Here is a 26,795-nt window from a genome sequence, read left to right as displayed (position 1 = left end):
AACTTTCAGCATTATTTTGAAGAGTGGTAAAATCAGACATCCTTGACTTGTTCTCAGTCTTAGGCAGAAAGCATTCAGTTTTTCACCATTAGGCATAAAATGTTAGGTGCAGGTATTTGCTAGATGCTCTTTATCAAGTTGAGGAAGTCTCCCCTATTCCTATTTTTGTGAGTTTTTATCATGAATGGTTGTTGGATTTTGTCACGTGCTTTGCCTGCATCAACTGATAGGACAACATTTTTCTCCTTTAGTCTGACAATGTGATGGGTTAGATTGATTTTCAAACATGAAGCCTGGGATTCCTAGAATAAACCCCACTTGCTCATGATGCTTTTTTTTTAATAGGTTGCTGAATTCCATTTGCTAATGTTTTGTTAGGGATTTTTGTGTGAATATTCACAAGGGATATTGATCTGTAATTTTCTTTTTTTGTGTTATCTTTGAGTTTGTATTAAGGTAATATAAGTATCATAAAACGATTTGGGAAGTGTTTCCTTCTCTTCTGTTTCCTGGAAGACTACAGAATCAGTGTTATTTGGTAAGAATTCTCCAGTAAAACCATCTAGGCCTGATATTTTTGGGATTTTAAAATTAAGACTCTTATTTCCTTAATAGCTATAGACTTACTCAAATGATCTATTTCATATTGGATGAGTTGTGGTAGGTTTAAGAAATTGGTCTGTTTCAACTAGTTTGTCAATTTATGTGTGTAGAGTTGTTTGCAGCATCCTCTTATTATCCTTTTGATGTCTGCAGAGTCTAGTGATCTCCTGTTTCATTCCTCATATTGGAAATTTGTCTTCTTTGTGAGTCTTACTGAAGGTTTTTCCAATTTTAATTTTTCCAAATAAGCTATTTCATTGGTTTTCTCTAATGTTTTTGCTTCAATTTTATGATTTCTGTTCCTATCTTTATTTCCATCTTTTGGGCTGCTTTCAGTTAATTTTGCTTTTTTTTTTTTGAGACAGTTTCACTCTGTCACCCAGGCTGGAGTGCAATGGTTCAATCTCAGCTCACCATGACCTCCGCCTCCCAGGTTCAAGTGATTCTCGTGCCTCAGCCTCCCAAGTAGCTGGGATTACAGGCATGTGCAACCACGCCTGGCTAATTTTTGTATTTTTACTAGATATGGGGTTTCACCATGTTGGCCAGGCTGGTCTCAAACTCCCGATTTCAGGTGATCCGCCTGCCTCAGCCTCCCAAAGTGCTGGGATTACAGGCGTGAGCCACCGGACCCGGCCTTGCTCTCCTTTTTCCAGGTGCTTGAAGTTGGGGCTTAGAGTATTGAGATTTTCTCTTTTTTTCCTAAGGTTTGCATTTAGTGCTATAAAGTTCTCTTTCAGCACTGCTTTTGCTATATTCCACAAACATTGGTGTTTTAATTTTCATTCCGTTCATGGTTTTAATTTTCCTTGAGACTTCTTTGACCCATAGATTACTTACATTGTTTTAAGTGTTTGGAGATTTTCCTGTTATCTTTCTTCTGATGATTCCTAGTTTGATTACATTGTGGTCAGAGAAAACTTTGACTTCTTTTACACTTTGAGTTTTGTTTTATGGCCCATGATATGACCTATCTTGGTTTATGTTGTTAGCATTTGAAAGGTATATGAATGTTGCTGTTATTGGATGGCTTATCCTATAAATGTAAATTAGATCTTATTGGCCAATAGTAGTGAGTTCTTCTATATTCTTGATTTTATGTTTAATTCTTTTGATTGCTAAAAGAGAAATATTGTAGTCCTCAAATATAGTTATGGATTTATCAATTTTTTTTTCACATATTTTACTGCTCTGTTGTTTGGTGCATACACATTTAGGATTCCTATGTCTTCCTCACGGACTGACCCTTTCATCATTATATGTTCCTCTTATGGTATTTTCTTTGCTCTGAAATCTATTTTGATATTAGTATAGCCCATTACTGTTTTCTTTTAATGTTTAGCTGATATGTATCTTTCCATACTTTTTTCAGCTTGCCTTTATTGTTATGTGAAGTGAGTTTCTTGTAGACAGTATACAGTTGGGTCATGTTTTCTTGATCCACTCTGCCAGCATTTCTTTTAATTAGTATAGACCATTTATATTAATGTAATTATTCATATGTTAGCGTCTAAATCTCCCATTTTCCATTTACCTTTGTTCTGTTGTTTCTGTGTTCTTTTTCCTGCCTTATCCTCAGTTACTTTTTGAGAATTCTCAACATTTTTGAGAATTTCATTTTATCTGTAATGATTTTGTGTATACATCTTTGTATACTTTTTTCAGTACTTGTACTAGGAATTTCATTATATATTCATAACATCACAGTCTACTACTGTCATTTTACAGTTTGGGTGAAATGTAGAAAACCTATATTCCTATAGGTTCCTTTACTCTTACCTGTTTATAATTGTTTTAAATATTTCCTCTATAAACATTTTGAACCACCTCAGGCAGTGTTATAATTTTTGTTTCAACTATCAAATGTAATTTGGAAAACTCAAGTTGAGAAGGAAATCCTACTTACCGATATTTTTGCTTACCATGTTTTTTTGGGGTTTTTGTTTTTTTCCTTCCTGATGTTTCAACTTTCCTTCCAACATTATTTCCTTTGTGCTTGGGGAACTTCCTTTACTACCATTCGATTAAGGTAGGTCTGTTGGCAATGGATAGTCTGCTCTCCTTGAACCCCTCTTGTCCATCTGTCTGAGACCTAGTGGTGGCCCAACAAAACTATCAAAATACAGATGTGGATGCCACTCCAAAAGTAGGCCAGAACTAATGGAATTATTCTTTTAAAATACAAAGGGCTGAGGAGAAAGGGCATTACAATTTAACAGTAAGACAACAGGGGTGGGAAAGGTTTGAAGAAGTGATGGAGATGCCCTAAGCTTTGAGACTGCCATTTATTGAGAGAGGTGTGATGTGGGAGGAGATGGAATTAAGCACAAAGAATTAAGGGTCAAGAGCAGAAGGCAGAGACACACACAACTGCCCTTTCACCTGAAGTGCTCCACAATGTTTGTTTTTCCTTTTTCTCAACTGAATGCTAACCTACTATCCTTTCCAAGTTCTAGCCTAAAATACTATAAATTTCAGGTTAGCAAACAGGTGAGAAGAAATCTCTCAGCCCGATAAACTCTCTGAAACTCACGTCAGCAAGCTTAGAAATAAGATGTTGATGTGGTCGTGTTATACACAAGCCACTGCCACGGAATCTACTTACCTGACCACCACTCCCCTCCCACTGACCCCTATTTCACAGAGAAGGCAGATGGGAGAGAAACAGCTTTCCTTATCCCTTAGCTGGACAATGAAAGGGTCTCCAATTTCCAATTTGTACCTCTCCTTTAAGCATCCTGGTTCTTGGAATCCCCTAGCACCCATCTCTCTGATCACCATCACTTCACCTTCTCCTTTTAAAAATGAGAAAAGAATGGGGACTGTTATTCCAGGGTCATATTTTAAATGTCACATTTCCCATTTCAGTGGCCACAAGGCAATAAAGGAAAATGTTGACCTAAAGTTTGAAAATTCTCTAAGTGATTAGAAACCCTTTCCAGATCCAAGACATCCACAAGCTTAAGAAAAAGAATGAGCACATAATGATTTAGTTGGCTTTCTCTTTTAATCAAAAACATACTTTGTTACAGAGTTCTCAAGAAAGGTTCAACTATTTTTTAGCCACAGACTTTAACCAGGCAAAAGTATACAGAAAGCCACAAAGGAACTCCTGGGACTTTCAACTGACCAGTTGTCCCAAAAGCAGAAGCTAAGAGTGGCTCTTCTCTGGCTTCTGGCATAGCTGCATTCCTCTGAATTTAGGGGAGGAAACAGTTGGGAAATACCACCACCAAATCTGTCCCCAACCCCCAACTCACTTCTTCTAAACTGGGCTCTGCAGCCCACCAGGTTTTCATCATCTATAAGCATTCACACTTTTCCCTTAAATCACATGTCCAATGCATTGAACAGAACTCAACACTTGAAGAAAGTTTGCCAACTCCATGTTTAGTCTTAATCAATCCAAGCCCATGAGTCCTTCTATCAATGACAAGCAGCCTTTGCAACAGCAGCTGGTTTCATCCCTTCCTCTCCAGCTACCACAAAGCTGGCCTCTACCAGGACTCCCCAACCCCCCACCCTCAACCCAGCCCCAAGGAAGGCTCCCAGGTCCTTGAAAATATGAAGTTCATTAATTGTACTCATCCAAGGGTAGGCTAGAAGAGAGCTCTGAATGATCCAGTCAAAAGTCACTTAATCAAAATGGACCTAAAAAGAGCCAAAAAGAAAGTTAATAATCATCTACTGGTATTGTTTTCTTGAGTCATATAAACCAGTTTAATTGACGCGGTTCAGGGGAATTTCCTTGTTTTGAGCATAATATCACTAGGCATTAACAACAGGTTTTCAATCCATTTTCACTGAAAAAAAAAATTACAAGCACACACCACTTAGGAGTGTGGTGTCACACACACCAACTCAAAAGCTAGAATGTCATGACTCGAAAGCCTTAATAAACTCTGACCTGTGTGTGTGTGTGTGTGTGTGTGTGTGTGTGTGTATGTGTTTAAGTGTTTATTGCAGCCCCTAAGGTGGTGCTAGGCCTTTGGTTAAAATTAAGTCTTAAGGGCATACTATGTAACCTTTTGTCCATAAAAGAACAGTAATAAAATATCAAGCCTAGTCTCCTTTGAATAACATGGAAATAAGTAAAAAGCCCCCTCAAACAGCAGAACAAAGATAAGGAAGAAATCCAAAACTGCTGCAAGGTAGCCAAGGTCACTTAGAATTTCAGAGCTGGAATAATTAATCTACTCCAACTCCCTCATTTTACAGATGAGGCAACTAAGGCCCAGAGAAGGTAAATGACTTGCCCAAAGGTCACACATCAAATTCGTGGCAGAGGGCAAACTAGAGAGTGCAACTGTCTGGCCCAACCCAGAGCCATTACTTTCAGGTTGAACAAGAACACTGGCTCTGGACCTATTGAAAAAGCATTTAAATAAACGGTGTGAAAAGTATCCGCATCAACAGAGAGAAATGATTGTCTTCACCAAAGGTTTTCCTTAGTCCTTACTACATTAGAAAAAAAAAAGAAAAAAAAAAGGACAAAAAGTTTCATTCATTCATTCAAGTCTGATGTTAAAATCCCTGAAAACACTAGCAATTACTTTAGCTACTCCTTGGGGCAGGATGTCAGACCCTCAATTCTCATAAAGGCACCTATAGGTCATAAATATCCGTACAGGAGTAAGGCCAGAAGGCAGGGCTTCAAAGGGGACACCAAAACAAAACAAATGGCCTTAGTTTCCCAAGGTTTGTTTTGCTTTGTTGTGTGTTGTTTGCTGGTGTCCTCCAGGCAATGGTATTGCCTCTGGCTACTGATGCTAATTTAGTAACCCTTGTAACCCCAGTTTTTGTAAGAGCAGCATTCAAGTGGAAGCAATGAAACCTTTCAAAATATTATTCTAAGGGGGAAAATATGAATATGACTCACTTCTCTCTATCTCAACTACCTGAAACTCAGCAAGAATCAGGAAGCACTCTAAGCTACATCAAACTGATATCAAATGCCAATGCAATGAGGTCTTTTTCAGCACTTCACAGGAAAGTGTCTTGGGTCCTGTCCCAGAGTTTGTACTTGTGTTTTAAAGAACGTTCTAATAAGTTTGGTTATCTGGTTTCCTTGCCTAAGCAGTCAGAAATGAAGAATCAGAAAGAGAAGAAAATGCTAAAAGGAGACACACTAACACTCACATATGAATGGTAGTTATCAGAGAGGGAAGAGACCAGGAGGGGAGAAGCGGGTTAAAAAAAAAAAACTAAAAATTCAAAACCATAGCTGTCTGAGACCATTTAGTAAAGGCAACACAGTCCTGCCTGTTTTAGAAGCCCCGAAGTCCACAAAGATAGCCAAGCACAAAAAGAAATGTTACCATCTAGTATATCCTCTGATATACATATTAAATAACTCCACCAAAAAAAGGCTAAAAATTAAAACGTTTTACTGCTTAAATAAGGCAATTCTGGATGATGTGGAAAATTTCACTCCACAGTGATTCCAGATAAACAAGATAAGCAACCTAGCAGCACTGGGACAACTGCTAGGGATAAGGCTGGGCCTAGGATGCCGCTTTGTGGATGAATAAGGCCATGGACTTTTTACATACTTCTTGGTATGTTCAAAGAAATTACTTACTTATCAGGGAAAAAACTGGAAAGGCTTGCACAAGATTGTCATAGCCTATTCTCTATAGTCTTTGCAAAAGAGGATATAAGATTATTTAGATAGCTATCTGCAACAAGATGGATTCTGCCTTTACGGGAAAAAAAAAATGCATTACTTTAAGCTGAGTGTACCCCACCTACAAAATAATTGTTAACTGGCTTTAGAGGTAATTGCTTTCATATACTCATTTACCTCCATAACCTAAATTTACCATTTTCCCAATCCGCTATCATTAAATAAAATGCCAATAAAGTTGGCAATAATGAAGGGAGCAAACTAGAAATTATCAACAAGAACTCTGTTCCACTCAGAGAATAAAACTGCTTCTCCCAAAAGGCTCTCAGAAAGGGTGTGAACTAATGTGACTTTGCATAAAATAGTGAGTAACTATTAACCAGTTACCATCAAACCAGGCACAGAAACATTTCTTAACCATTTTATTCTTTAACCTCCATAGATACTTAAGGAGCATTATAGTAAAATGTAAAATTTTCCTTCCCCAGATGACCATAGTCAAAGATACCTGCAACTCACCTTCCTACAAATAGCAATAAACTTTAAAAATAATAAGATGTATATCATCTGGGAGACAGGACATTTTATTTTGCCTTCAAAACTTGTATTACAAACACCCCCCTTTACACACCACACCCTGCCCCACAAAAATGGATTTTAAGTCTGAAATGCAACACAGCTAATATGAATTCAGTTTACTCAGATGTCTCAAGTATGGCTCTCCTCAAGCCAGACCATGCAACCTGTAAATCTGCACTGTTGACAGGAGGAATGGGATAGGCAACCTATTTAGTGGTTACAGCAATACAAAAGAGCCATGTTTCTGGAAAAAGCAAGGTTATATGGCAGTGATTTATTGTCATTATCTTTGTATACCAGGGGCAGTAAACTATTAAAAATGAGATAGACTATATCCCACGACCTACTCCCCGGAAAATAAAGGCAACACCATGAAGGATTCCCTTTGATAATGCACTGAAAGGCACTGGACAAACATGGAATGAGGTCTTACGGTGGGTGTACATGGCTCATCTCTCATTCAGCTTGCACTGAAATTCAACATTTTGAGAGTCTTTGAGATATGAATTAGCTAGAAAAAACCCACCCAGAACCAGAACCTCATAATTTTACCCTTAAAGTAGACATAAAATTTTAAACCTGTGAGAATCTTTAGTCTTATTCATCAAAGATGACTACCACTAATAGAAATAGAAATATAGATTACCAACCAAGCTCTCAGGAATAGCTGATCATAACATACTAGATGTTTTCTCAAAAGCGTGTGACTAAATCTAGGTACAAATATAAGCACTTAACAACCAGAAGTATTTCTGTACTTTATGGCTCTTAGTAGAAAGAAACCAAGATAGGTGGCTTGGCTCCAAAGAGACACTTCTTAACAAATATTTTCCACATGCTTTCCCCAGATGATTAAACATGAAAACTTTCCTTAAAGTAGAAAAGGGAACAATGAGGCCAGGTACAGTGGCTCACGCCTGTAATCCCAGCACTTTGGGAGGCCGAGGTGGGCGGATCACTTGAGGTCAAGAGTCCAAGACCAGCCTGGCCAACAGGTGAAACCCTGACTCTACTAAAACTACAAAAATTAGCCAGGCATGGTGGCGGGCACCTTTAATCCCAGCTACCAGGGAGGCTGAGGCAGGAGAATCAGCTGAACCCAGGAGGCAGAGGTTGCAGTGAGCTGAGATCATACCACTGCACTCCTGCCTGGGCAACACAGCAAGACTCCATCTCAAAAAAAAGAAGCAATGAATTATGTCAATGTATGATTAAGGTTTTAATCAAATCATCTGGATTTTTAAAAATCTGTTATTCTAAAACTCACTCCTATTCCTCATTCACAGTAAAATGGACCTAAAGTTAGCAATTTCTAGAGAAGATGTCTTTTTATAAAACTGCCAATAAAACTTAAATCACCAAACTTTTACAGAAGAAAATTAGGTTTTTACTGAAAGAATTTGTAAGTAATCAAGAGTACAAATGAGTTGATAGATAAGTTATTTAAAGACAAAAGTCATGTAGCTTGGAAGAAGATCTATGTTTAAATCACAGAAAGTAAGCAAACTCAGTGGTTTCTAGGATGGTCTATTTAAAAGACCTTCTGAGCAAGGCAGTAGAAGCTGTGTTCATTCCAGGTGATATAAGGAGGACTATCATCACACAAGTGTTTCTATAGCTAAAAGTCCTCCAGGCAAAAGTAAAAGCATCTGAAAGATAATTCTTGATTTTATTTCATACTATTTATCCTGTAGACAATCTATTTATCATCTTGTAGACAATCAGGCCTACTTCTGCTATAGTAAAATAAAAATTCAAAAAAAAAAAAAAAAAAAAAACTCTACACATGATACACATGGGGAAGTCCTGGTAGAGTGTGAGGGAAAAAAACAAAGCTGCCCAATAGAACTGGCTGTTGCCTGTCATTTAGTAGAAGGTACCTCATCACTGAGATTGGACTCAAAAGTGCAAAAGAAAAAAAAATCTTAAAAATCAAACCTAGAATTCAACTTTGTATGTTGAGATTCAGTTTTATTTATGCTACCAGCTAGGTAAAAAGCATACATATTGCGTCTGTGGTACAGTCAATATATCTGCAACTTTTCTACTTAAATTCTCTATACAAAGTCACTGCCAGTTGATATGATCATTGATGGCAAAGGGCGTAGAATAACCAAAAGATATAAAAAAGTTTGCAGTCTTGCCCCAAGATACAAAAACTGAATTTTAAACAATATCGTAACATACATGATTTAAACATTATACCAAAAAAAGTCACATCAAATCAAGTACAAAAATATCCAAACTACCTATTATGAACTGTAATGTTTCCATTATTCTGCACAGTATTTAACATAGAATTTAGCAGTTTCCAAAATATTCAGTTTATTCATTATTTAGTTTAAGCATTGCCACCTTTGCAGAACAGTGAGACATTAGGTAGAGTGACGCCGCTTTTAGTGTTTTAAAAAATACAAAACCTTTCCCTATGAATGAAGGAAAAGAAATTCCTCTTATAGATGCTTCTTAGCAACCAACCTTGTGCCTAGAAATACAGAAGAATATAACTACTGTTTAACAGGGGAAAAGTATACTTCTTCATAAACAGTCATCCATTAGGAATAACAAATGTAATTGTAAATGACTTTTTTTGTCTGGTAATTTTAAGGGATTCTCAATATACACACAGATTAGAGTTTTTTGCCTTGGCAAAAACAAAACTGAAGTTGCAAGACAATCTGAATTGAAATCATCTTCACTAATATAACTTGCAAAAAATATTTTGGATGAAAGATTACAATACATTAACTTACTTTTTAAACACAGAGTAAAGTTACTCTTGGTAAAATTAACTCACCCACATGGCACATTATTTTTGAAGTATGTTCAACAATAACAACTTGTACACAAAATAACATAGGTGAATTAACTTTGAGAACTTCTCTGCCTTTAAAATCAGCAATACTGGATTTATTCTGTAGAATGATATACATATCGATGTTCTGCAGATAAAAGGCTCTAAGACATTTTAAAGGGCTAAATTTTCTAGCACTGGAATGATTCCTTCATACATAACAGGTGAAGAATTAATAAGAATGTGTTTCTCCTAATCTTCAAGCTCTGAGCCATGCCTGAAAAGTTCTGAACAGGAAAAAAAAATTGTTTTAATCCAGTTTCCGTCTGCTAGGAGCAAGGCAGCAAACACATTTTCAACCCTTTATGAAAAGATAAAGCAGAACAAAAGTGAAATATATCTTCAGATTATAAACAGGATTGTATTTTGTAGTCCACCATCCTGATAAGGTTAAGGGCCCCAATGGTAAAAGACCTCAGTCTAAAGGTTGTGGGTCTGCAATCGGCATGGTATGAAGTACTTCGTCGAGGAGCTGGAGGGCCCGGTGTAAGTGAATTTCAATCCAGCAAGGTGTTTCTTTGATGCTCTGTCTTGGGTAATCCGGTCCCCAGCCTTTCACAAAACTCATCCTGAGTATGCATAAGCGACGAAGGTCATCAACACCAATTCCAGCAGCAGCTGACAGACCTAACAGAAAAGATTTGGAAGACATCAGAGGGACAGGGGGTGATCTCTTCCCATCCTCCCTACATTCTAAATTAATCAAGTGACCAGCTTTCTGTATTTCATTCTCCTCAGCATATAACTTCTCTGCTAAAGTGCCAAGAAGTAACAGTAGATCTAAACTTTATCAACAAGCTGAACACCTTTGGTTAAAGGAACTTTACATTCCACATGTGTCTTCTAGCTACGACAAATTATAAGGTAAATTACCACAATCCACCAACACCTCACCTATTTTTCTCTTTAGAAGTGGAGGTGAAGGGATAAGAAACAACTTGTTTTTAAGAGGTAGTGCATGTCCACAGGTTGCTTCTAAAAACCTTACTGTCTAAACAGCCTAGTTCAGAATAAGACATAACTAATAATGAAGCAGTTAATATTCTTAGTTCCACTAAGACCTCTTAGATGACCGAGATGAAGTCTCTCTCTCAATTTCAAAGTGTAACAGAGTAATACACTATTTACTCAGTGGTGGCAACTGATGAGAATATGAAATTTAATAATAGTTCTGGATTCTTCAGTAAAAGCATGTTTATAACACTGAAACCAGCAAATTAATGGTTTAGATCCCCAAATTTTAAAAAATCAAATTCTCTCAATGCATATGCCTAATCTACCTCTAAATTGTAAACTCCTGAACATAAGTCACAATTGGAGACTGCATCTAATTTTCCAGTCAGAACATACAGTCATATACTCCATCTGCATTCATCAATATTACAATGAAACTAATGGGAGGAATTTGCATGTACTGTAGAGAAACCTGCAGGGCCACTGCAGTTTTCTTAGCCAGTGTGATTTGCTTACCACACTGAAGAGGTTAAGAACAGGGGTTGAATGAATCACTAGTTATGCCTTCAGACGTGGAAGATGGGTGCCACGTGTTTCCATCATAAAAGTCTATAGTCAGGAGTTTAACTCTGCAGTAAAAAATTCCCCATCAGTGTGAAACCTGGCACACAGTTCAATTTTACCCTAAAATTAAAAAAAAGTCTACAAGTTATCAAAATACCACCCTCACTTAGTTTTCTCTCCATGTTTAGCATACTTTAAAAAAAAATTGGAAAAGTGTCCAATTCTGAAATTGAAATATGCTTTCCTTACTAGAATAAAGCCAAGCACTTCAGTGATTACAACCCACCCTGGCTGGTGAGGCAGGAATTATAATAAGCATCAACAAAAAAGGAGGAGATGGAACAGTATAATATAATCATCATCCCCTTTCTCCTTTATCCCATACTCCATTTTTGATACAAAAAGAATGCAAACAGGGTCATAGGCAAAAAGCAACGATTACAGAAGAACAGATTTTACCAATTCAAAAATGTTATCATCCCAGTAAAAAGAACTTTAATTTCTATTATTGCTCAAAGAAACTAATCAACTGAGTAAATCAAGATAAAAATATCAACTATTATACCTTAAAAAAAAAAATCAAAAGCATACTTACTGATAGCTGGAGCTATTCCACCTACTGATCCCGGGCCAGGGATGTTTCCTGCCACGGCTGCTGCCTGGGCAGCTGCTGCAGCTTGTGCAGTGGCCGCCTGCTGCTGCATCTGTCGATGACACTGACGCAAATCAAAGACCTTTTAAGAAAAAACATTTCATATTATGAGTCCATAAAGAAAAATTCCATACATCAAAAACCAATGCCTGACTTATTTAAAACTCAGTTTCATTAAACCTCTCACATGAAAAGAATTAACTAAAACATGCAAACTTTTATATACATTGTGATTGGTCTAAAACTAGTTAGGAAAGGTGGCTTGGAGCTCACCAAGAAGATCATGTCAACATCATGATGGCTTTGGCTGCCACATGCCCTGTATCTTTTATCTAGTTCGATGTGGGTCAGCTATTACTGTCCTTGTGAAAATCTGTGTAAAATGTACAATTAAGAAGTCCCCTTCCCCCTTCCATAACCAAATTGCTGAATTTTCCTTAGGCTGGAGTTGATAGCTTTGGTCGCCTGGCCAACTTTTTGTCTTATCATTCTTGCTTATTTGGAGGAGTTTAACAAAATGGCACTGTCGCTATATAAGAGAGATCAACATTTTTCAGAGATGCGTACTTTAGCAAACAGAAGCAAAATAATATCCAGGACTTGTTTTAAAATACTTAAGAGAAGAAACAACAACAACAAAAAAGACTAGATCAAACAAATATAAAATTGTAACTACTTAATCCATGTGATGGGTATATGGGATTTCATTAGTTTCTCTCTACATTTCTTTGTTTGTAAATGTTCATAATTTTTAAGGAAAAAAAAAAGGCCCAGTTTTAAATCCCATCACTGATATCTGCTAATTATATGGGTTGAGTTTCTTTTATCTATAAAATGGGAATGCTAAGTGTACATACTTTCATAAGGTTGTTGCAAACTTGGCATGGTATACAGTTACTTATTTTGTTTTTAGCCTCCCCTGTAGTCATTTATCTTTCAGGATGAGTTAAGGAGTTAATAAATAATTTTACTTTTATCAACCAAGTGAAGAACTGGCATAGTAAGGAAGGGGTTGCCATATCTACCCTTATATTTATGAAAGTACTGGAATGTTCTTTTAATACGCAACAAATTACAGATAATAAATCACATCACCTTTTTTTCTGGGAGAAAAAATCTTCCTAAAATATTTGCTTATTTGCATTTTTAAAAAGCATTGGAAGATTACACAAAAAGAATTTGCAGGAAAGGAGAACAAGGACAGGTTCTGAAGCAAGGCTGCTCAATGTCCACTGTTTTTAAATCACTTTAATTTCTGAACCATGTGGCTATACTCCCTATTCTAAAAGAACATGAATATTTTTTAAAGTCCCATTACGTACATAAGTGGCCCAATACAAGCAAGCATAATTAATCTTGAAAATAAGAGAAATCTGAGAATGCATAATTTATTAGTTGATGACAAACAATAGTTTTAGAACTTAAACCATAATTTTCAGATGCTTGAAAAAATTCTGATCATCTTCAACCATGATATTTACATGAACCACAAAAACATACAATAATATACTCTCTCCAAATAACAAATTGCACTCCTACTTACTCTTATTTCTCTACTCAGTGTCCATTTCCTCAAAAAACCTTTCCCAATTAGCACCAATGAAGGCCAACACTTAGACTACCCCATTCTTTGAAGAGATATCAATTTGTCCAATATACATGTATTTCCTGGACTATTAGGTCCTAAAATACTTTAGGACCTAATATACATTTATGTATTAGGACCTAATATACATGTATGTATTTCCTGGACTATTAGGTCCTAACATACTTTAGTAAAGAAAGCAATGACAGGGGCATGGTGGCAGATGCCTGTAATCCCAGCACTTTGGGAGGCCCAGGTGGGAGGATCACTTGAGCCCGGGAGTTCAAGACCAGCTAAGACCCCATCTCCACAAAAAAATTTAAATTTAAAAGAAAGCATGACAAAGTCAGGTTCTAGAAATCAGAAAGCCCACAACACCCAGAAGTGAAACCACTAATTCCTCAAATTTCTCACAGTCCATTAGTTTCAAAACTTCTAGGCTATGACACTTGGAAGGCATTACCCAGTACAGAACAAAGCAGGGACTCAAACATTTGAAAAGGTAAATAGCTCTACAGCCACTTTTTTAAATAAGTAAATTAATGAACTTTACTTTTTAGAGCAGTTTTAGGTTCACAGCACAGTTAAGCAGAAAGTACAGAGTCCCTGTCCCCACACACAACCTTCCCGCACTATCAACATCCCCACTACAGGGCACAATTGTTACAATCAATGAATTTATACTGACACATCATTATCACCCAAAACCCAGTTTACGTAAGGGTTCACTCTTGGTGTTGTACATTCTATGGGTTTGTACACATTTATGATGCTGAACAACTTTTCATATGCTTGTTTGCCATACGTGTATCTTCTTTGGTGAGGTGTTTGTTCACGTCTTTTGCCTTTTTTTTTTTTTTTTTTTTTTTTTTTTTGTTAAGATGGGGTCTTGCTATGTTGCCCAAGCTGGTCTTGAACACCTAGGCTCAAGGGTCCTCCCACATGAGCCTCCCAACTAGCCGGGACTACAGGCACATGCCACCATGCCTGGCTAATTTTTTTTTTTTTTTTTTTTTTTTTTTTTTTTTTTTTTTTAGTAGAGATGAGGTCTTGCTGTTGCCCAGGCTGATCTTGAACTACTCCTGGGCTCAAGCAATCCTCCTACCTTGACCTCCCAAAGTGCTGGGATTATAGGAGTCAATCACTATGCCCAGTCTATTCTGCCCATTTTTTAACTGCATTGTTTATTTTATTGTTGAGTTTTAAGAGTTCTTTGTAATTTTGGATAACAGTCCTTTACTAGATGTGTCTTTTGCAAATATTTTCACCCAGTCTGTGGCTTGTCTTCTCATTCTCTGACCCTGTCTTTCACAGAGCAGAAGTGTTTCATTTCAATGAAGTCAGGCCTATCAATTCTTTCCTTCATGGATCATGCCTTTGATGTTGTATCTTAAAAGTTCTCGCTTTTTCTCTTGGCCAGGCACAGTGGCTCTCGCCTGTAATCCCAGCACTTTGGGAGGCCGAGGCAGGCGGATCACTTGAGGTCAGGAGCTCCTGACCAGCCTGGCCAACATGGTGAAACCCCATCTCTACCAAAAATGCAAAAATTAGCCAGGCACAGTGGCACAAGCTTCTAATCCCAGATACTTGGGAGGCTGAGACAGGAGAATCCCTTAAACCCGGGAGGCGGAGGTTGCAGTGAGCCAAGATGGCGCCACTACACTCCAGCCTGGGCAACAGAGCAAGACTCCGTCTCAAAAAAAAAGTTCTCACTTTTTCTCTTATATTATCTTCTAGAAGTTTTATAGCTTTTTGTTTTACATTTAGGTCTCTACAACCACTTTTTTTTAACCATCACTAACCAAGTATGGTGTGTATATATATATATATATATATAATGTCATCTGGGAGTAGGGAATAAAACTATAATCTGCAAGATTCAAGTATGCCTTTAACATTAACACTCCCCCACCCCCACCATGAGTCATTTAAAAAAATAACCAAGTAATATGTCACACACAGGCTCTCTCCAATGTGTTGTAAATAATCGCAATTAGGATTGTTTCTGCCTGAATCTATGCTAACATCAGCAGCACATATTACAGGTTACCCACATGGATTAAACTTTATGACTTGCATCTGCAGATGCAGTAAAAATGATTCATTGGGCACCTCAGCAAACCTCCCTTCCACAGATTATTTACGTAATTATAGCGCTCATACCAGAAGACCTAAAATTATTCAGTTAGGTTCACTAATAACTAAAACCTGCGTTGCCTCCTGACTTCACACTGTAACTGATAACCGATACCATAACAGATTCCATTTGTTACACTGGATGATAAAAATTAAAGCTATTATTGAAATGCTACTGTCTTACTTTCATAATCTGACTAAATTGTTGACAAAGGCAATTCAAAGTAATCAAAGGCTTTAAATATTCTTTTTGGCCCAGATCCAAAAAATATTTCTGACTACCACTCCTGAGCTAATTTCTGCTTTATTTAACCATGTTTTCTGAATTTATTACAAACCCGTTACTTAACAAAGATGTGTGTCTCATAAAGATCACTGTCAACATCTTTAGGATATTGTCTTTTACAACCAGGAGTCAAATTTTGCCATTTTCCTTTGACAAGGCTTAAATGCAATACTATATAATCTTAAATTAACACTAGGAAACAGTAATCCAGAATGAAAAATGCACCTGAACATAAATAAGATTGTGCTAAGGACATTCTAAGTTCTACCTGACTTAGGGAATCACAATGAGTGATAACTGGGAATAAATTTAAATGAGGTTCATAGTACCCTCTGACCCAGCCCACCAGTGGTTTAGAAGCATCTGCTGCCCCTTCCTCTAAAATAAATGTGTTCAAAAACAAACCTAACTCAATGTTAACAGAGAAAGTTTGCAAATCAAAACTACCATAATAAGATTATACTTCACACCTACTACAATGGCTAAAATAAAAAAGATAACAAGTACTGATGAGACTGTAGAGAAATTGGAACCCTCACACCCTGCTAGTGAGAATGTAAAGTGGTACAGTCATTTTGTAAAACAGTCTATCAGTTTCTCAAAAAGTTTACATAGACTTATCTTACAATCCAGCAATTCCACTTTTAGGTATGTACCCAAGAGAAATGAAAACACACAAATACTTATACACAAATGTTCATAGCAGTATCCTTCATAACATAGCCAAAAAGTGGAAATCAAGTCCATCAATGGATAAACTGACGAACAAAATGTGTGTGGAGCACTATTCAGCCATAAAACGGAGTGAAGAATTGATATGTGCTACATGGATGAAGCTTGAAGCATTATGCTTAGTGAAAAGAAGCAAGTCATAAAAGACTACATTACATAATTCTCTTCTATATAAAATGCCCTGAATAGGCAAATCGACACAGACAGAGAGTAGAATAGGGGTTGTCTAGAGCTAATGGGAATGGAGATTTCGGGGTGATAGTTAAAAGGGTATATGGAGTTTTTTTCCGCAGTCATGAAAATGCTCCAAAATTGAGAGTAGTAATGACTGCACAATGTTGTGAATATACTAACAATCATCGAATTGTACAATTTAAATGGGTGCCTTGTATGTCATGTGAATTATCTCTCAAAATCTCAATAAAGCTATTAAAAACTTGAAACGCCCAGTGCTAAATAACACAAAACAAAACATATTTTAGTTTTGAAAGCAAAAGAACAAGGCCACTTAAAGAGAATTCAAACATTTGCTTCATTTAAAGCTTGTAAAATGTCATTTCATTACATCAGATTTTCATAAGTATAAAATGACTACTATGTCATGAGAGAAGCAGGAAAAAAAGTCAACTTAGAAGGGGGAAAAAAAACAATTTAGTCCTAGCTTCTTGGCTTATAAAATGAAATTATGGCTCTCCAAGTCTGTTTTCCTCATTTTAATTAAAAAGGGGAATGTGTGTGTGTGTGTGTGTGTGTGTGTGTATGTGTGCATGCACACACGTTTGTGTACTCAAAGTGTGGGCACTCCTTCCGGGGTGCATGTTATCTACATACAATTTACCCCAATAATATCATCTCCCGTGAAAATCTGGTAACTTACAAATCCCTTAGTTACTGCTACCCAAAAAACGAATGAAGAAAATGCCAATGGTTAAATTTTAAGGTATACAGTATTCCTCCCTTATCCATGGGGGATATGTTCCAAGACTTCCAGTGGATGCATGAAACTTTAGATAGTACTGTGCATATACTATGTTTTTTCCTATACATACATACCTCGTAATGAAGTTTAACTTACAAATTAGGCATAGTAAGAGATTAACAACAACAGGTAATAATAGAACAACGTTAACAATATCCCAGCATCATTACCCTTGCACTTTGGGACCATTATGAACTAAATAAAGGTTACTGGATGACAAGCACTGTGAGACCATGACAGTCAATCTGAAAACTGAGCTCACTGCTCAGTGACTAATGGGTGGGTAGTGTAGACAGCATGGATATGCTGGGCAAAAGGTTTTACATCCCAAGCAGAATGGAGTGAGATTTCATCATCGACTCAGAACAGTGCACATTTTAAAACTTATGAACTGTTTCTGGAATTTTTCATTTAATATTTTTGGACTGTGGTTGACCATGGATACCTGAAGCCATGGAAAGTGAAATTGTGGATAGGGGTTGTACTTGTAACTGTCTCTTTCTGACTAGTAAGACTCTTCTAAAGAACAGTAATATACTTGTTAAACAGAAATAATTATTTTAAAATCTTAGTTAATATAAACAAATGAGATTTTTTTTAACTCCAAATATCTTGTCCAACAAGGTATTCATCTACTGTTCATGGCAAAAGTATGAGATCACTATTAAGATCTGTCCGAGACAGTGGTTTATCAAGTGATGACTTGTCTCACACCTTGGGGGCTTTTCAAAGGCCATCTGTACCAAAATATAAGTAAGTCTCAATATATTTATTTGACAACCAAGAAATTACACTTGCACGATTCCACATTATTTAAGCTCAATTGTTTTAAATACTACTCCATATCTGATTAAGTCTATAAATACTATCTGGCACACAGTATATATTCAATACCATAGTTCTCTATCCAGTCACTTTAAATTACATAAATAACACAAGAGACTTCTGAGTCAAGATGGGTAAGTGGGTATACATAATCACCTTCTCTCTCTCTGCTCCAACCACATACAAATAACAGAAAAACTATTTAAAATAGTCATCCTCTCCAAACTGATCATGAAATTCATATGGAAACAATCCATACATCCAAACTGATGATAAATAAAACCCACAGTGGAGAGCAGAGACTAAAGATAGGAGGTACTAGGGGTATACCAAGACCATAAACAAAGGGCAGGGGACAGGAATTTGACTTCTTGGAATAATATGGAGAGAGACAACAGCCAAACTCTCTGGGGGCTACAACTGGGCACCTGCCCATAAATCAAGTTCTGGTAAAATACAGCCAATTCAGAAGTACACCTAGGAATAAAATATTTGCCCATGGCAGGGAAAAGTTTCAGAGAAATCTAGGCAATCAGGAATTAGGCCCCAAGCATACCTGCAGAATGGAACTCAATTTCCTCAGGAAACAAAGTCCCCCTACTTCCTAAATTTATAAGATTTGGTTCTGAGATGTGAATCCCAGATGCCAGGGTAAGGCAAAATTGCCACATAGGGTGAAGCAATGACAGGAAGAAAAAATAAATAATAAAATTAGTGAATTCTCTCAAAACAAACTTGGCCAACGAATACAAAATGGACTACAAAACATATAAGGAAATCCAAAGCCATTAAAAAATAATAACAAAAGGCCAGGCATAGTAGCTCACACCTGCAATCCTTGCACTTTGGGAGCCGAGCTGGGCTGATCACTTGAGGTCAGGAGTTCGAGACCAGCCTGGCCAACATGGTGAAACCCCGTCTCTACTAAATACAAAAATTAGCCAGGCATGGTGGCGCACACCTGTAATCCCAGCTACCGGAGAGGCTAAGGCATGAGAATCACTTAAACCCTGGAAGCAGAGGTTGCAGTGAGCCAAGATGGCACCACTGTACTCTAGCCTGGGCGACAGAGCAAGACTCTGTCTCAAAAATAATAATAATAAAGCATAAATAACCAATACAAAAATTACTTGTGAAAAAAACTGCAAAATACAAATAATTTCCACCTCACAGAGACAATTCCATTATACATACCACTCTAGACTTACGGGTACATATAAACAAATACAAATATCATGACATCATCTAACAAAAATGGGATCATAGTCTATGTATTGTCTATTTATTTATTTATTTTTGAGAAAGGGTCTCACTCTATCACCTAGTCCGGAGCACAGTGGCATGATCATGGCTCTCCGCAGCCTTGAACTCCTGGGCTCAAGCAATGCTCCCATCTCAGCCTCCCAAGTAGCTAAAACTACAGGCATGCACCACCACACCCAGCTAATTTTTTAATTTTTTTATAGAGATGGGGGGTATCACTTTGTGGCTCACATTGGTCTTGAACTCCTGGCCTCAAGCAATCCTCCAACCTTGGCCTCCAAAAGTGCTAAGATTACAGGCATGAGCCACTAAATCAGGCCTTATGTATTGTTTAATAACTAACTTTTCTATACACATGGATATCTTATCAATAAATATAATACTTTATTGTTTTATTCTATTGTTCTAACAGACTAAAACTATAACTGATGCTCTATTGTTGAAAATTTTAACAGGGAATTGATGCTAATTTATTAAGTGTAATAAACAGCACTGCGATTATGTTTTTCAGAAGTCTGTACAGATTTGTGAGTTACACAGGAGTATTTTATGAGTTACTCACATAGAAATATTTTATGAGTGACTGTGCTGTTTGGAATTGGCTTTCAACGACTCCAGGAAAAAAAAGTTGGGGGAGAAACACATTAAAGATTGGTAAAGTGCTGATAATTGTTGCAGCTGGATGATAGGTACATGTGGTTTATTATTTTCTCTATACTTGGTATGTTTAAAAGTGTCACATAAAAAAATTCCAATGTTCTTTAACTGAACTGTAACTGGAAATGAGAAACTGGGTTTGCTGTTGTGAGGTAATCAGGCAATTCCATTTTTATAGATGCTATGGGGCTACATTATTTTTATCCTAAGCAACTTCCTGGTAATAAGTTATGAGATACAGTTAATTCCACCAATTTACAATCACTGACAATGAAAATGTTGAGGATGACGCAAAATTAAAAATATATTTAGGCTATCTAATTACAACTATCTTTCTCTTTCAAAACAGGTAATATTATAAAGTAAAATTCAAACAGGTTGAATATATAACTAGTGAAAAATATTTCAGGCTTATCAGGTTCTTAATTTGAAAAGCTATTAATTTTAGAATTCCCTTCCATAAAATCCTGAAGATTGGCTAAGATGAAAGTCCAGAGTCTGATTCTTACAAATTTCAAGTTACAGGAATACAACTTTAGAGGCTCCACTCAGTATTTTCAAGAGCCTTTGTATTACTCTAAAACATGTAACAGGCCTGGTGCAGTGGCTCACGTCTGTAATCCCAGCACTTTGGGAGGCCAAGTTGGGTGGATCACTTAAGCTCAGGAGTTCGAGACCAGCCTGGCCAACATGGTGAAACCCCGTCTCTACTAAAAATACAAAAAATTGCCAGGCACAGTAGCATGTGCCTGTAATCCCAGCTACTTGGGAGGCTGAGGCACGAGAATTGCTTGAACCCGGGAGGCGCAGGTTGCAGTGAGCCAAGATCACGCCACTGCACTCCAGCCTAGGCAACGAGAGCAAGACTCTGTCTCAAAAATAAATAAATAAATAAAATAAAAAATAAAACATGTAACAAATTGGCAACCATAAAACTAGATTACTGATAATGTCAATAAATGCCCTCAGAAAATGTGTTTTTTATACTCAAACACAATTTCTTATTACTTAATATATAAAACATGTTTCCATTCCTTCCACCCGGATTTCAATTCTTTTGACAACAAATAGAGCTTTAAGTCTAAAATATTCAAATAAAACTGTAACTAACCTTTATATATGCACTTGGGTAGATCTTATGAACAGCATCTCCAGGTGCACGCCCAGCTTCTCTGTCTAAGTAGTAACTCTGTACAAAGACCGCGTGGTCGCTAAGGCACCTGACCCAAACATCACCTTCACCTTTACATTCCAACTGCACACCTTTGCCTATGTGCAACCTTAGGAAGAAAAAAGAAATTACATTTTATCTTGATAAGTATTTTAAATTAAATTTTAGTTCAGATTGTATAGCATGCTTAATATTGAAAAATTAAAAATAAAGATCATATAAAACCAAAAGATAGCTATTAACATTTTTGTATATTTCCTTTTTTCTTTTCCTGTTCATATCTAATAATGATGCACATATTTACAACACTTACTATGTGTCAGGAGCATGTAGTATGAATTCTCATTAAACCCTTACAACTCAATAAGTACTATTATTCTCATTTTTTTAGATAAGGAAACTAAGGCATACTGTCCAAATTGATAGCCACTAGCCACATGTGACTATTTAAATTAAATTAAAACTAATTAGAAATCCGATTAGTCAATCATGTGAGCTATAATTTAAGTGCTCAATAGCTACATGTGGCTAGTGGCTACCGAACTGAACAGTGCAAATATAAATCATTTTCTTCATCACAGAAAATTCTATTAGCCAGAACTGGCTTAGAGGTTAGGTAATTTGCCAAAGTCACACAGCAAGAGACAGAGCCAAGATTATGTTCTTTAGCACACACATCCTTAAAAGCTGAGATCATACAGTAGCTAAAATGGTATGTTCCTGTAATATTTCATTGTAAGCATTTCCATTTCATTATATCAACTTTTTTTTTTTTTTTTTTTCTGAAACAGAGTCTCGTTCTGTCGCCTAGGCTGGGGTGCAGTGGCACAATCTCAGCTCACTGCAACCTCCACCTCCTGGGTTCAAGCAATTCTCCTGTCTCAGCCTCCTGAGTAGCTGGGATTACAGGTGGACATCACCACATATGGCTAATTTTTGGTAGAGATAGGGTTTCACCATGTTGGCCAGGCTGGTCTCGAACTCCTGACCTCAAGTGATCTGCCCGACTCCGCCTCCCAACGTGCTGGGATTATAGGTGTGAGTCACCGCACCTAGCCTCATTATATAAACTTTTAAACATTTTAATGACTATATAAAAAAGGAAAAATTTATCATAATTTACTTAAACATTTCCCTTTTATTACCAATTTTTTTAACATTATAAGTAAAACTTTCAGAAACATGTTCTCATTTAATATTACTTCCTTTCAGTAATTTGTAGAAATGTATGATCACAGAAAATAAAATTTTCAAACTGAATTCCAAAAGGTATACTTACTATTCGAAACATAGAAACCTACTAACGTAAAAAAAGGCTACCTTTTATCATTATATGTTAAACAACAAAAACATCGACAATTAAGATCGAGTGCTTACAAATTCTGAATTTTCAACATGACCTTTATTCCTCTATTTATATTTAAGAACACATATAATGTACATGGGAAAACATAACCTTGAATAAAAGACAATGTACTATGCTCAATTTTTAAAGTAACTATCTGACTATACAATCAATACCTTGCTCTCTCAATGGCTTCTGTCCTGTGGACATTGGAGAGTTGACCCAAACAAAAGCGATCTCCTCCAGAAGGGTCCACGTATCCATCAACAGTAACAATAGGGCAGCTTGAAGGAACCTTAAATGTCTCTCCTACCTGAACATCCATTTCAAAGTAAGCAATGGAACACCAATACTCAGGAGCTATAGGAAATAAATGGGAAAGAACATCCTCCCATGAGAGAAAGATATAAGGCTTTCACTTGCACTCCACAACACAGTTTTTCCTAAAAGAAAGGGTGAAGGGAGGGGAGAGGGAAATGTAATGCACCTAAAACAACTGGATTAAAATAACATAATGCATTAAAAAGTAGAAATTTCCATGTCTTCTATTTTCTAGCTCAGTACCTAGCACTGTTCTTAAAACCCTAAAGTAATCTTTTTTTTTAATTTCCAAATACCACTTATCCTCAAGTCCTAAAAGTCATTTTTTAAAATCTGGAATTTGGTTCTTACCTCAAAGGACCAGGTCAACTGAGAATTTAAAGAACAGAAATAATCAGAATCTAAAATAAATTATTTTACCATGATGTTTCATTTGACTACACATATTCTCTATGTAGTCTCAACTTTTATTTTTTAAAAACACACTGACCCTAAGATGTATTCCAGGGAACTGTCCTTGAATAACATCAATTCATGACATATTTTTATAGATTCCCTAATTGAGAGAAAGTGCATAAGCAACTCAGCTATCCCATCCCTGAGTTAAGGTTAATTATACTCTAATCACACAGTTGTTGTACACACAGATTCTCAACTGTCTCTTGGGTAGAAGGTCATTTGTCCCATCTATGCCATAGCAAAAGATATTTTTAGTGAAGTCAGGTCATGTTAACTACCACAATTTTAACTTTGAAGATGTATTTAGTGTACTCATTTGAACAACAATATATAATTTTAAATCACTGGGAAAAAAGAGGTGCTACTTTGGTTTGCAAAGACAACTGATCAAGTATTTCTAATTTTTATTTGTACACAACAATTATTACATCAAGCCCAAATACATAAAAATTATTTGGCTTTCCTGTTTTAACTCATTTAACAGATATCTACAGAGTATCTAGGGATCTTTCTGGGCACTGCATACACAGTAGGAAACAAAACAGCTACAGTTCCTGTTCTCACAGAGGTGCAGGGGCAGACAAATAAGCAAACAAATAAAATAACTCAGATAACAATGAACACTGTGAAGAAAATAAAACAGGGCATGGAACAGCAGATGATTGGGAAGAGCACTTCAGACTGGATGGTAGGGGACATCCCATCTGAAAAGATGGGACCTGAATAACCTTTTATCTATGTGGAGACTGAACAGATTTCAGAGAGGAAGCAAAAGCAAAGACCCTAGGGTGGAAATGGGTTTGACATATTTAAAAGAAAGATTTATCTGTATCTCAATAAGCTGTTTATGAACTTTAAACTAGAATTTGAAGCAATAAAACTTTCAACAATCTTACTTTCAACAAAGTTACTTAGAATGACAAAAAAGAAACCCAGATCTTACGGAAAAAAAAATAACCTAAAATGAAGTATGATTGATGCTTAAAATTTTTTAAAAAAGAAAACAACTTGTAAAAGCTATGTACCCTAATTACTTTTCAAAATGCTGCCAAGCAATAAAATACTTTCCAATGCAATGAGGAGTTACCAAAACAGATCACATGAAGACTGGATAATTCAAAAACTTAAAAACTCAAATGTTTTGCCATGTCACTCTAATGAACTCGTCACAAAGATAAATATTTGTTTAAATATATTTCATTATGATTAGAACATAAAAACCAGTGATACACTAAGCGTCTTCACTGAGTGTCTTCTTAAAAACGAGTTTTGAAGTATTTATGAAATTATTTTCAGCCGGCCATGGTGGCTCATGCCTATAATCCCAGCACTTTGGGAGGCCAAGATGGGCAGATCACTTGAGCCCAGGAGTTCAAGGCCAGCCTGGGCAACATGGCAAAACCGCATCTCTACGAAAAATAGAAAAATTGGCTGGGCGTGGTTGTGTCCATCTGTAGTTCCAGCTATGCGGGAGGCTGAGATGGGAGAATCACCTAAGTCTGGGAGGTCAGGGCTGCAGTGAGCCATGAGAGTGCCACTGCACTCCAGCCCAGGCCACAGAGTGAGACCCCGTCTCAAAAATCAAAAAACAAACAAACAAAAAATTATCTATAGAAAATGTAATGTGAAGGTATCACATTATGCTATGGACAAGAAACTTCAGCAAACAACTGATAGGTACACTGGTTAAACCAAAACTACAGAGATTGTCTAAGACAACCATTACCCAATGTTTTGGCGGCCAAAAAAAACACAACAAAAAAACAGTAACAACACTTAAAAGTGGTCTTTACACAATCAGTCCAAATGTTAAATTTTGTTTTAAACAAGTATTTATAAAACTAGGTAAAAAGAAAATGAGAGCCAGGCACGGCAGATCACGCCTATAATCCCAGCACTCTGGGAGGCCAAGGCGGGCGGATCACGAGGTCAAGAGATCATGACCATCCTGGCCAACATGGTGAAACCCCGTCTCTACTAAAAATACAAAAATTTAGCTGGGCGTGGTGGCACACACCTGTCGTCCCAACTACTCGGGAGGCTGAGGCAGAAGAATCGCCTGAACCCAGGAGGCAGAGGTTGCAGTGAGCCGAGATGGTGCCACTGCACTCCAGTGTGGTGACAGAGTGAGACCCCGTCTCAAAAAAAACAAATGAGATCCAAGTACATACATTTCCTGGTTTATACTGAAGGATACTAACCAGAAGCAAAGTTCCATAGTAAGCAATGTTTTTTCTGTTAGTCAACTGGGGCGGGGGGGGGGGGGGATGGGAGTTTTATAGCCTCCATGTTTAAGAAAAATATATGTTTTTTGGGAGGAGGAGGGAGATGGGGGTCTCACTCTCTTGCCCAGGCTAGAGTGCAATGGCACGATTACAGCTCACTGCAGCCCAAGCTATCCTAAGCTATCCCAGGCCCAAGCTATCCTCTCACCTCAGCCTTCCAAGTAGCTGGGAATACAGGTGCAGGCCACCATGCCTGGCTAATTTTTTAAATTTTTTGTAGAGATGGGGTTGGGTCTCCCTATGATACCCAAGCTGGTCTTGAATTCCTGGGCTCAAGTGATCCTCCTGCCTTGCCCTCCCAATGTGTTGGGATTACAGGTGTGAGCCACCACACCGGGCATGAAAAATGTAGTCTTATCATCATTATTTACAACACCCACAACCGCACCTAAACTTAACTTTATTATTTCCTACTCACCAAAGTAATTGTTTTTGTCTTAATAGTTCAGATACTATAAAACAGCAATGGTTACCTAAAGCTGCACTCTGAACAGGTTTAGTTTGAGTTGACACGCTAGTACTGGGAAGAAATGTTTTAAGAGACTTGAGAATGAAAAGAAACTGGCATAGGAGAGTTGCACTACCGATCAGTGATTTAAAAAGGCCTAGGAAAGCAAAGGTAAGGGGACTACCACTTATGAGGACGGAGAAGGCTAGAGCTAATCTAAGTGAGTCCCAGCAAATCTGGCAGTACTGAGATACAAAACACTATGTGAAAAACTTTCTTACTCCACTCTCAATTTGCTAAACAGTCAGAAGGGATCATTCTCATTTCAAAAACAGGGGATGGTAATAGGAAACACCTATTAAACTTTTCTAGAATCTCTTCACTCTTTTGCCCCCGAGGACTAATGCCATATAATGACAACTCTGCAGTTCTCAAAACTAGCATCAACAGAAGGCTGGAATTATTCAACAC

The 26,795-nt window shown here is 37.1% G+C and overlaps 1 protein-coding gene across 3 annotated transcripts in view; it reads right to left on the bottom strand.

Annotated features, from left to right (window-relative positions):
• Positions 1–3,591: 3,591 nt before the first annotated feature.
• Positions 3,592–26,795, bottom strand: part of SMAD4 (SMAD family member 4) — a 58,996-nt gene continuing 35,792 nt past the window's right edge. For 2 of the 3 annotated variants that reach the window (XM_054460477.2, XM_054460481.2), the window contains 4 exons: positions 22,988–23,171; positions 21,407–21,575; positions 11,776–11,914; positions 3,592–10,289 (listed from right to left, as the gene is read on the bottom strand). In XM_054460477.2, the coding sequence (XP_054316452.1) occupies positions 10,078–10,289; positions 11,776–11,914; positions 21,407–21,575; positions 22,988–23,171 (704 nt within the window). In that variant the 3' untranslated portion in view covers positions 3,592–10,077. Of the gene's footprint in view, positions 10,290–11,132; positions 11,246–11,775; positions 11,915–21,406; positions 21,576–22,987; positions 23,172–26,795 lie in introns of those variants that run through there. The other variant, XM_054460479.2, reaches the window with a different exon arrangement.

The sequence above is a fragment of the Pongo pygmaeus genome, chromosome 17 (assembly GCF_028885625.2).
Source record: "Pongo pygmaeus isolate AG05252 chromosome 17, NHGRI_mPonPyg2-v2.0_pri, whole genome shotgun sequence".
Taxonomy (NCBI): Eukaryota; Metazoa; Chordata; class Mammalia; order Primates; family Hominidae; genus Pongo; species Pongo pygmaeus.
Note: the sequence above shows the minus strand (reverse complement) of the source record. Positions and strands in the feature narration are given on the sequence as shown.